The sequence below is a fragment of the Zalophus californianus genome, chromosome 9 (assembly GCF_009762305.2).
Source record: "Zalophus californianus isolate mZalCal1 chromosome 9, mZalCal1.pri.v2, whole genome shotgun sequence".
In the NCBI taxonomy this organism is placed as follows: domain Eukaryota; kingdom Metazoa; phylum Chordata; class Mammalia; order Carnivora; family Otariidae; genus Zalophus; species Zalophus californianus.
In genome coordinates this window covers 103,935,579-103,948,622 of record NC_045603.1, presented here as the reverse complement: position 1 = coordinate 103,948,622, position 13,044 = coordinate 103,935,579, and the positions used below count along the sequence as shown (strand labels likewise).

At 37.0% G+C, this 13,044-nt stretch overlaps 1 protein-coding gene across 1 annotated transcript in view; it reads right to left on the bottom strand.

The window, feature by feature from the left end:
- ADIPOR2 (adiponectin receptor 2) overlaps positions 1-13,044 on the bottom strand; it is a 99,676-nt gene that overhangs the window by 12,032 nt on the left and 74,600 nt on the right. Inside the window, 1 exon segment of the mRNA XM_035729124.1 lies at positions 2,511-2,630. Within this exon segment, the coding sequence (XP_035585017.1) occupies positions 2,511-2,630 (120 nt within the window).

Sequence of the window (13,044 nt, the reverse complement as noted above, 5' to 3'; positions counted from 1 at the left end):
CCACTTCCCTCTCTGCCTTCTAATCAAAACCTGAGGCCTGTAGTTGTGATAATCTGGCTATTCCATGCTTGTTCGTAACATACAAAAAAATACAATAATGCCAAAAGACTAATCTAGATATATAATGTCTACTGGTAATAATAGTATTACCACTTGTAAAGTAGCTGTTTGAGATCTTCCAAAGGACTTTCTGGAGAGAAAGAATACTCTAGGAACTGAATTTCTTTTCTCTAATTTGGACTTGAAAAAAGATAGCTACTGTTAACATTAACTTTACAAGATGCTACTCTGTTTTACTTTGGAGAATTTTTATTCTCTAAGAGGGAGAGGAAAAAGAGAAATCAATCCTTACATCCTCAAGGCAGTTCACAATCTGCAAACAGCTCTGCTGTGACCATATGAAAAGTGCTATTGTGTTACCCCACACAGCCAAGATGCTCCCTTTTTGCAGTCAGAAAGAATATGTTGAGTTTCTTACTAGTTATATTTGCATATAACGTCAGAATGATTTTTCTCCATTGTTTCTAAACATTCCAGCAGTCTAAAATGAGCCAAGGAGCTATACTTTCATAATTATACTGAAGTTAGTGTCATATTCAACAGACACTGCACCCTCAATCCTCAACCTGGAGTCAATCCAAATGCCAACCCAAACAGGCATCCTCTTTTACCCACCACACCCCCTCCAGGGGAAAAAAAACAGGATCACAGCTTGGCCAAATACTATTTATTTATAAGCTTGACAAAGGCACTGCATAAATCAAACATCTGAGCAATGGTCCACTGGATTTGTATTAGATCATTAATGCACAAAACACTTATTTTTAATTGAAGGATGGAAAAAAAGAGAGCATGATCAAATTGGACACTCTATAAAGACTAAATGATTTTATGTCCCCTATTCCTATAATAAAAGCTTTTCCAAAAGGGAGTGTATATCAGCAAGGCCACAGGACACTTCATTTTAAATTGTTTACTTGCTTGCAATCCAAGAAAAAAACCGTGTGTGTCACTAGACCCAGCTAGTTGTCAAGTACACTCAGTCGCATGACCGCAGCAGAGCAAGTGTGGAGAACGCTGTGTCACAAGAAGCCTCTCTAGTCCACTCTCACTGACACACTGCTAGAGGATGATATGGGAACGGTAATAATTTTTGTGCTCCACTCATTCTTCTTCAATAAATCAGAGTTTGGAGCAAACAAATGCCCTAGTTTTTCTCCCTTAGCTGTTACATTAGAGTTTTATTTGCTTTATTCTTTACTCTTAAGTTCAGAAAAGGAGAATAAAAAGGCAGTCAAGTTAGCTCAGTACCCCACTGATCTATACATATTAAAAATCCCTAATGGCCCAGACACTAATATTCAACATCCCTGTGTGTTAATTCTCCTGAGACAGCAATCACTAGAAAGATTCTATTGTTTTGCTTGGGCTTTTTCTTCACCGATCTTCAAACACTGAAATTTCCTGGGCTCTAAGTAGACCCATAAATATTTGTTCCCCTCCCCCACCACTCTCTACCCATCCCTTTTCTCTTAGAAGAGATGTCTATACTCAGATTATGTTTTCTCATCCTCTGGTCCAAAGTACAGTATTCTATAGTCAACTGGCCCCCAATTATTTCTACCACCACTGTGAATGCAGGCAAACCCAACTTAGTTTTCAGGATCTAAGACCACACACATAAAAAGTCTTGCTTCCATGAAACCTATTTAAAAAAAAAAAAAAAAAAAAACGCTGAGAGTCACAAAAATTTCTCTCTAAATAATCAAGAGCTCTCCAGAAATGTTTAACAAATAAAATTATTTACACATACTAACACAGACAGACTTATGATTTTGGATAATTCCTGCCAGGGTCCCTATTGATCAGATTATCAAGTAGTTATAATTTACCGGTGTCCCTGACTCTTTTCTCTAAGAAAGCAACCCCATTCCAGTTACCATTTTAGAAGAAGAAGAAAAAAAAAATCCCCACAATAGGTCCTAAAGAATCAGATAATGCATTAGAAGAAAAACCTTACAGACAGAAAACATGCCAGCTAAACTAGAAATACTAGATGTGCATGAAAACTGGGAAATTTATATCTAAAGTAGTTTGATTACCCACAGAATCCTTAGAAAGATTAGCACATTTGCCATCACAGTTACAAAGGCAGAAGAGATTCAAAAGACTTGGAGATGGCATTTTAGTATCTCTAGGCATCAACTACTCCCTACTTTCATTCTGTTTTATCTAAAACTGTAACACAAAACATCTACTCTGTTAACATACATCAGGAAACACTTGTTTCCCAGACGGATATTCCAGTTTTATCACTTTATCATGGCTACTTCAGGTAAACAAATGTATTTTGTCTTACACAGGGTTTAAGTCATGAGATTGTTTGTCTCCATTTTGCCACGGATTATGTCCAAAGTAAACCAAAGGCTAAAGTACTGCAAATCTCCTTAAAGGTTCCTGTTTGGGAAGGGTTAAATATATAGCAGAGAAATTATAAGAAACTATCTTACCTTACAAACAAATTCTTCCATTCTTTCCATAGCATGATGGGCTTGTAAAAGAGGGGACATGCCCATAAACCCCTCATCTTCCTGAGAAGCTACATCATTGCACTCATATTCCTCAGAGATCTGTAAGGCAATTATACAAACAGTCAGGGACAGAGACCAGGAGCCACATGAAACAATCAATAGACTAACCTTAAAAAATTATAATGAAGTATATCTCTCAAGGTCAAAGCAAGGCCTCAAATAAGTAACAATATAGGAAGTACTGTCAGTTTATTATAGAATTATGAGTATTAAAAATGAACAACAGTTACTCAATTCTTCTCTGGCAGACAAATGAAATACGAGAGCATTCCCATGTTTGTTTCAGTAGCAAATTCCTGGGGTAGCTTGAATGGTTCGTTTTTTGTTTTAAGATTATATTCACAGATCACAAATTATTATTGTATATACACAGTCGAGAAACTGCTGAGGGGAAAATCTCTAAGAACCCCACCTGGTACATATAAAATAAATAACTGTAATACAATATGGTAAGTACTCTAGGGTAAAAAAAAAAAGAAAGAAAAAAACAACAAGAGAAAAAAACATTTATTCAATTCTTAATATATGCCAACCATAAATGAAAGGGCTTTATACAGGCCATCTAACTTAATCCTGACAGTCACCTATTATTAGATAAGTATGCTTATCCCCATTTAACATATAAAGAACATCAGGCAAAGAGGTTAAAATAAGTTGCCCAAGGTTTAAAAAAAAAAAAAGTGAAAACTCCCACACCCACAATCTTCCACATTCTTGATGAAATGAAGAAAAGACAATCCGGATAGAACTTAAGGGATGAATCACTAAAATTAAGATTTGTTTCCAGATGAAGCTTCACACTAGTAGAGACAGAATGATACTGTGAGAAGGGCAATGGACCAGAAGTCAGGAGACCTAAGTAATTAAGTGTGGTTTTGCCACTATTATCGATGGAACCGTATACAGGTCTCTCAACCTGTGCCTCAATTTTCTCATTTCTATCTAAAAGAAGTTTAAAACTAAACAATCTCTACAGTCGTCCCTATTCTCTAAAATTCTGAGATTCTGGGGCGCCTGGGTGGCTCAGTTGGTTAAGCGACTGCCTTCGGCTCAGGTCATGATCCTGGAGTCCCGGGATCGAGTCCCACATCAGGCTCCCTGCTCGGCGGGGAGTCTGCTTCTCCCTCTGACCCTCTTCCCTCTCATGCTCTCTATCTCTCATTCTCTCTCTCTAATAAATAAATAAAATCTTTTAAAAAAAATAAAATAAAATAAAATAAATAAAATTCTGAGATTCTGCCATTCGGTGAAGATGACAGCACAAGAGAACTGGAATTCCTTATCTACTAAGAGTCTGCTAGATAAACAGTACTGGCTAACATGACTGCATGAAGAAATGAATGACCTTCTACCTCCAGTCAGAAAACTGGTAAGGATGAACATGTAGGCACAGTAAGTAATCTACCACAACACTTGAATTTGAACATGTTTAAAAAGAAATCCTAAGATTTTATTTTCCTATTTTTTACTTTTCAAGATAACTAGGGGCTTAGTATTAAGTAGCACTTGAAACATGTTACAGAGCCAATCTCAACTGTTAAAAAATCATGTTCTCCAAGAAATTTATCTTGACTCTATATTCTTATAAAACACTCTCTGTAAAAATAAAACAAGATGAAACCAGAGAGGGAGATAAACTATAAGAGACTCTCAATCATTGGAAACAAACTGAGGGTTGTTGGAGGGGTAGGGGATGGAGAGATGGAGTAACTGGGTGATGGACATTAAGGAGGGCATGTGATGTAATGAGCACTGGGTATTATATACGACTGATTAATCACAGGTCTGTACCTCTGAAACCAATAATACATTATATGCTAATTAATTGAATTTAAATTTTAAAAATGTTTAAAAGAAAAAAACACCCTCCGTTCTTTACTTCCCTAAAACTTCCCTGTCTGTCCTTCAGTGCCCAGTTTCTCAACCTTTCTTTCATGATTGCTACCTTCCCCTCCCCCACCAAGCATTTTTAGATTGCTTCTTCCATCCCCAGGAAATTTTATTAACACAATATACTGTGTATCTATTTATGTACTGTGGCCCTATGGAGGGTTACAAACCACTGTAATATTTTAAGTTTTTCAATCCTCTCTCAATCAAGAAGGAATTTTCACCAGAGAATGTGTATGTCCTACTTAACCCACAGCAACTGCCTCCTCTCCTGAACTTTTCTAGCAATTGAAGTCTCTAACCCTCATTTGACAACGAATATAATATCTGATTTACAGCTCTTGTTTTATTGACTTACACTGTTTTACTTCATGTTTGACATAATTTTACTTTTTTAGTGTATCATTTCCTAACTGAGATTTTAAGTGTCTATGTGGTCTTCTTCCCCATGGCCCCAGAACAGCTCTGTGTAATATAATATGTTATATACTTCACTACAGCTCAATTAATGCTTTAAAATTTTTTCAACAAAAAATTTAAAGGTGCCTAATTAAACATAAAATAGACAATAGCTTAAAAGATCAGCAGACTGAATTTAAAATACAAATTTGTATATGAAATGTAAAAGAGCAGGGCGCCTGGGTGGCTCAGTTGGTTGAGCGACTGCCTTCGGCTCAGGTCATGATCCCAGAGTCCTGAGATCAAGTCGCGCATTGAGCTTCCAGCTCGGCAGGGAGCCTACTTCTCCCTCTGACCCTCTCCCCTCTCAAGCTGTTTCTCTCTCTCTCTCTCTCTCTCAAATAAATAAATAAATAAAATCTTTAAAAAATAAAAAAATGTAAAATAGCTTAAATATTTATGCATGTTCAACATGCATAAATGTTTGATCTTCACAAAGAGTAACAGAAACGAGGATTCAGTCTTGATTTTCTTACAAATAAATTATGCCAGCAGTTTCTAATAAAACTACACATAAATGAGCATATAAAGTAGGACTTAAATGAGCATTTAAAGTAAAACTCAATTAAGTTGCAGAACTGGTCTGAAATGTCAATGGGATTACTTACAGTCAGTAGTTCTGAGTATCAGGCTAATAATACATTTGGATCCATAGAAGACTACTGATAGGAAAAGGTAAACCAGATTCCCTGGCAAAATAAAGGGCATTTCACACACTTAAATTGGAGACTTAGATAAGAAAAAATGAGGATAGGGTGCTTCTCTCCATGGGTACTCACACTTTCTACAGAAAAGAGAGATGAATGGTTCAACTTCCCAATCATAAGGAGGTAAGAAGAACAATGACATTGCTGTTGAGAGCTAATATGCATTTATCGAAAGAAAACAAGTACATTCAGAATGTAGGATGTATGGTCTGAGTAAACACCAACTAGTTGCCAAAAACATTATTTATTCATTTAGTCAAACATTTTTTAGGAAAAGGTGGCTTGCCATAATGGATTAAGAGTGAGTCTGAAGTCAGATAAACTGTGACTACTGACAAATTCTGTCATCTTTGACAAGATTACATTTACCCTAAGCATCAGTTTCCTTATCTGTGAAATGATTTTAACAATACCATACCTATAATGCAGATCTGTTTTAGGGATAAAAGATAATAAATAAAAAAAACTATCATAGGGCCCAGGAGTTAGAAGGCAATAAATAATGGTCTTTATTATTATAATGATGGGCTAGGTACTGAGAACATTAAAGTTAGTATCACAACCTAGGGGAGAAGATATGCATGTAAGTAAATACAGCAAGGCGCTATTGAACTGTATGAAAAAGGTCTGACACAAACAGAAAAGAGAAAACAGCTAACTTTGGCACTGTTAGGAAGTTTCCTAGAAAGGTAACATCAACCAAGACCTGAAGAATGTGTAAGAGATTCATGAGTCAGGCATGACAGGGGAAAGACAACAGGTAAAGGCAACGGCGTGTATCCAAAAACACAGAGGAAAGAAAAAGCATGACACAAAGAATACAGTTTAGCATGCCTGCTTCAGCAACAAGTAAATATGATGTGAGACTAGAAAAGGTTTAGTACAGAGACGCCTGGGTGGCTCAGTCAGTTAAGCATCTGCCTTCAGTTCAGGTCATGATCCCAGGGTCCTGAAATCGAGCCCCACATTGGGCTCCCTGCTCTGTGGGGAGCCTGCTTCTCCCTCTCCCCCTGCTTGTGCTCTCTCTCTCTCTCCCCTCTCTCGTGTTCTGTTAAATAAATAAATAATAAAATCTTTAAGGAAAAAAGTATTTAAAAAAAGGTTAAGTACAGAAACAATCCAAATGCCCATCAACAAATACATAAAATGTGGGATACACAGAATATTACACTCAGTCATAAAAAGGAATGAAGTTCTAATATGTACTACCACATGGATAAACACTGAATTATGCCACACACAAAAGAGCAAATACTGTTCAATTCCACTTATAAGAAAAATCTGGAATGGGCAATTCACAGAAACTAGAAGTAGAGAGTGGGTACCAGGGGCTGGACTGGAAGAAGGGAATGGTTAAGTTCTAATTCAATAGGTACAGATTTTCTGTATGGGATGTTGAAAAATTTTGGAAATAGTGGTGATGGCTGTACAACACTGTGAATGTAATTAGTGCCACTAAGTTGTACACTGAAAACTGGCTAGAATGGCAAATTTTATACAATATATTCTACCATGATAAAAAAAATGTTAAAGGACACAGGTGTCCACAGCAGCATTGTTCATAATAGTCAAAAACCAGAAACAATCCAATTGTCTATCAATAAGAAAATGGATAAGTAAGTGTGATATATTCATGTAACAGATACAAGAGATTACTACTCAGTAATTAAAAAGAACTAACACACAAAAGAATATGGGTAAGTAGCAAAAAGATGCCAATCATAAAGAGAGTATATATTTTGATTCCATTTATATTAAGTTCAGCAACAAGCAAACAATCTATTGTGGTAGAAGTCAGAATAATGGTTCTCTCTGGGAATAAAGGAGAGGTGGGGAGAGATTACCGACTTGAAAAAGGCATGAGAGAAGTTTCTGAAATGATGAAAATAATCTGAATCTTGATCTGTGGTGATAATATATAGGTAGTGTCATGATGCTATATATTTAAGATTTGGGTATTTTACTGTTTAAATTATCCCTCAATAAAACGTTGTTTGTGTAAATCATCCCTCAATAAAATGCTTTCAAAAACAAAAAACAGGAGGAGGACTAGAAGTGCTTAAGGTTTTTCATACTAAGGGGTTTTAGATTTTATCATGCAGGCAAAGCTGCGCATTTAAATGATGAGGTTGGGCCGAGCTGAACACAATTAACATTTGTGTTTACAAACTTACTCTGGCAACAGAGAGAAGGCGGGACTGAAGAAGGGAGACGGAAAGGAAAGAAAGAAATTAAGAAAACACAAAGTCTAAAGCAGCTGTTCTCAACTAGGGGCAATTTTGCTCCCCCACCTAGAGGACATCTGGCAGTATCTATAGTCATCTTTACTTGTCACAAGTAGGGGAAAATGATACAGGCAACTAGTAGGTAGGGGGCAGGATGCCGTTACACACCCTACAATGCAAAAGACAGTTCTCCAAAACAAAGAACTATCTAGTTAAAATGTCAAGAGTTGTTGAGAAACTCTGATCTAAAGAAAATGATGAGAGAGGATCTATCCACCTACTATAGTATTACGTGTTCACGTAAGAAAAAAAATATTTTTATAAGATACTTCACACTTCTTACTAATAAGTGGTTACTAGTGCCATGGCTAAATGGTAACCATTCATTCAAAAAATTTAGAAAGTACTCCTTGAGCAGCTACCATTTGACAGATGAGGAACCCGAGGCTAAACGTGCTCAGGGTCACACCTAGAAAATACCAGTCAGAAGTTCAACTCAGGTCCATGTAAGTTCCAAAGTTCATGCTATATTCTTTCCACTCACATTGTTTTCTAATTATACAAGTGCCTGACTTTGTGGATAACAGACATTTGACCAAAAGGCCACAACACATACAGGCAGACCTTGCTTTCCTAGTAGTGCAGGATAGTAAAAATGACTGTGCAAGCCAAAATCATGTAAAGCAATCTTAATAACCAATGAGGAAAATGGCTATTTTAAGACCTTTAAAAATTGTTAAAATACTAAAAACTCTGTCAGTTATAAATGTATAAGGAAATTTTAAAAATAGTAAAACTAGTATTTGGTATGCTATATTTTAAAACAGAAACATTGACGGGGCGCCTGGGTGGCTCAGTCGTTAAGCGTCTGCCTTCCGCTCAGGTCATGATCCCAGGGTCCTGGGATCAAGCCCCACATCGGGCTCCTTGCTCGGTGGGAAGCCTGCTTCTCTCTCTCCCACTCTCCCTGCTTGTGTTCCTTCTCTCACTGTGTCTCTCTCTGTCAAATAAATAAATAAAATCTTAAAAAAAAAATAAAATAAAATAAAAAAAAAAACAAACATTGAGAATTAAGTATTTATTTATTTGTAAGAAACTTACTAAGAGTAATTTGAACAGTGCCCTTTTTTTTTTTTAAATAGGCTCCACACCCAATGTGGGGCTTGAACTCATGACCCTAAGATCAAGAGTCGCCTGCTTTACCAACTGAGCCAACCAGGTGCCCCAGTGCTTGCCCTCTTGTTGTATAATTTATGATACAAAGTGAGCATCTTTTCTCAGCCTAGGGAAATTGTCTCATACTCTAAGTTTGGATCAGCTTTCAACATTTTATTCTTTGTGCTGTCACCTCATGAAATATCTTTAAAATTTCCTTTAACTTGACTTTTTTCCCCTGCATCACTTCTCTGAACATCTTCATCCTTTTTGTCACAAATGCTTTACTCCTTTATGTTGACCAGTTTGCCTCCACTATGTTCCTCTGGCTGCACATCTAGAACCTCTTAAGTGGTAGCAGTGTCAACATTCCCAGTCCCATCAGGTATTTCTTCTATAGCCACTTATATTTGATCTGATTTGCAAATGCAGCATTATCAGTTTCATTTCTTTGCTTTTATTTTTCTTTGTTAGCCAATTCCCCCTTCTGATTATCCATTTTTGTAAAAAGTCATATGGGTTTATCGCTGGGAAACCACACAACCTATACTTCGCTGTCTTGTGCATTAAATGAAATGACAGATGTATGATAACCAATCAGTCATGATAGATTTTCAAAGAAGTGACAAGACTGGTCACTAATCACAATGCCTATCTACTATTTGCACAGTAGATATGCAGATTGTAGACTGAAGAGCTAGCACAAAAGTTTGTGCTTTATGCAATTACACACAGTAAATATACCACAGTAAGTGAAATTTGAACCATACTGTTGAGAGCCTGGTATTATTTAACTAACCCATGATAACTGAAACGCATGCATACTGGAACCTTGCAAAGCATTAAAGCTGCTTGTCCACATTTTCTCTTCTCATCTTTTACAATTGCCCTTTCTACCCAAAATAGTGCTTCTAAAAAAATTAATTTCAATTTAACAGAATGCAAGCCTATACGTAAGGCAAGGATTTCACTGTGGATTACATTTCTAAGATATGTAACTACATCCATTTTTTTAAGTCAGTTTTGTTAATAAATACCACCCCAACAGTAATACAACTGACAATGAACACGGGTTTGAATAACACAGATCCACGTACACATGAATTTTTTACAGTACAGTACCACAAATGTATTTCTCTTCCTTATGCTTTTCTTAGTAACATTTCTTTTCTCTAGCTTATACAATACACAGTATATAATACTCTACATAATACACAGAACATATAAAATATGTGTTAATCAACTTTTATGTTATCAGTAAGGCTTCCAATCAACAGCAGGCTACCAGCAGGTAAGTTTGGGGGCAAGTCAAAAGTTATACACAGATTTTCAAAAAAGTCAACACACCCTTAACCTCTGCACTTTTCAAGGGTCAACTATAATTCCATTTCTGGTGGTCCAGTGTATGCTTTGAGGCAGAATGTGGTCAGTGGTCAGAAATACATATCCCAGTAAAAATAAATACTTCTATCCATCCCAATATGTCAGCAAAATTTCTCAATATTTATAAAAGAATGTTTCATTCAGAAGTACAAAGTATTCTTTGTCTGTTAATTTACCAAGTATTGTCTCCAATTCTCCCCCTCCTAAAACAGAAGACTCACAAATATGTCCTCAAAAAATAAACATCTAAAATACTAGCCCATAATGAGCTATATATTGTGTTCAAGCATTATGGAGATGCTGATTAAGAGCCCTAGATAGAGTCAGTGGAAGTAAATATAACTCCCTGGGTTAGACAGAGGATAACAAGAAGGAATAAAATGGTAGAGTCAAACATTGGCTAGAACACAGGATTAAAAAATGCTTTTGCTAGGGTACACATGCAAGTTCATGGCTATGCCACACAACAATGGTTTAGAAAGCCTATCCTGGGCACACAGTATAAAAAATAGTCTTTGGGGGTGCCTGGGTGGCTCAGTTGGTTAAGCGACTGCCTTCGGCTCAGGTCATGATCCTGGAGTCCCGGGATCGAGTCCCGCATCGGGCTCCCTGCTCAGCGGGGAGTCTGCTTCTCCCTCGACCCTCTCCCCTCTCGTGCTCTCTATCTCTCATTCTCTCTCTCTCTCAAATAAATAAATAAAAAATCTTAATAAAAAAAAAAAATAGTCTTTGTCTAATATCTTCCAATATTAACTCTAAAGAACTACCTTGTCATTGAGCATTTGAAATGACATTCAATTTCCCATTAGCAGGCACTAAACCACAGAACCCAAAGATCTCTCTTTCTACACTAAATAGCATCTATATTAAGATGATCACGGGGCACCTGGGTAGCTCAGACGGTTAAGCGTCTGCCTTCAACTCAGGTCATGATCCCAGGGTCCTGGGATCGAGTCCCACATCAGGCTCCCTGCTCCGCGGGGAGCCTGCTTCTCCCTCTGCCTCTCTCTCTCATGAATAAATAAAATCTTTAAAAAAAAAAAAAAGATGATCACATACAAGTGTTAAATACATGCTATATTCTGTTTTTGTTGTCATATTCTAACCCTCATCAAAATAAATTATGAAGAGAAACAGGATATTGTGAAAGATGAAACAACACCAAAGCTGCCTTAAAAATGGCGTAATACTGGGACACCTCGGTGGCTCAGTCAGCTAAGCGTCTGCTCAGTCGGAAGCCTGCTTCTCCCTCTACCTGCCACTCCCCTGCTTTGTGCTCTCTCACTCTGACAAATAAATAATCTTAAAGGGGGGGGGCATAAAATTTAATTTTCTAAGGCTTTCTACAAATAAATTACTATATTTAAACTTAAAGGTCAATGCTCTGAAGTACAAAGACACTTTTAAATACTTTTCTCCTACATTCAGTGAAGTCCATCTGTGAAAAGACTAAGTTAAACATATTATATTTCAAAATACAATGGTATCTGACTCTGATGATCTATCCACAGTGCAACCTAAAATGACAATTCTCTAGAGTATTTTTTGCCTTTGGAAAGACAGAGAACCATAGTGATAAAGATGAAAGACCTTTAAGATCAGTCTAATATGAAAAGAATTCATTTGGACATTTACCTGTTTTAGCCCAATTCAGTTCCAAACCGTTATTAACAAATGTTTACTAAAAAGATTCTTTTATTTAAAAAATATTTAGGCGCGCCTGGGTGGCTCAGTTGTTAAGTGTCTGCCTTCGGCTCATGTCATGATCCCAGGGTCCTGGGATCAAGCCCCGCATCGGGCTTCCTGCTCGGCAGGAAGCCTGCTTCTCCCTCTCCCTCTCCCCCTGCTTGTGTTCCCTCTCTCGCTGTCCTTCTGTCAAATAAATAAATAAAATTTTAAAAAAATAAAATAAAAAAATATATTTATTTATTTGTCTGAGAGAGAGAGAACACAAGCAGGGGGAACAGCAGGCAGAGGGAGAAGCAGGCTTCCCGCTGAGCAAGGAGCCCGATGTGGTGGGACTCGATCCCAGGACCCTGGGACCATGACCTGAGCTGAAGGCAGACACTTAACTGACTGAGCCACTCAGGCATCCCTACTAATAAGATTCTTAAATAGATGAGTAAAGTATAGTCTCCATCTTCCATGGGCTTACAACCTAATGAGGGTCTGACTTGGCCATATAAATGACTAAAAAAGAAATAAGGTATAGTTATTAAAGGTAGGGAGATGTGGAGCTCAGAAAAGGTTGCATGAAAAACAGAATTTTGAAAAGATAAAAGAAAATAATCAAGAGGGGAAAAAAGCAAAAGTACCACTTTGAGGACAAGAGACCCATTCAGTTCAACTGAAACTAACGATGCATCCTAGCAAGACATAAATTATAAATGTAAATATTAGTTGAAGTCAGTAGACCATTAGACAAAATGCCACACAGATCCACAATCATAATACCTTCCACAGTTAGAAAATAAAGGTCAAGGAAATGGTAAAATACCCAGGGCAGAGAACAGTAAATCCTTGGTTAAAATTTGTCTGCTTTTATAGATGTCATTGAGAACTGAGATCTTCTGCATTCACAGATAGCTTAATTACGAGGACTAAGATCTAAAGGCCCCTATTTTTATCATCTGC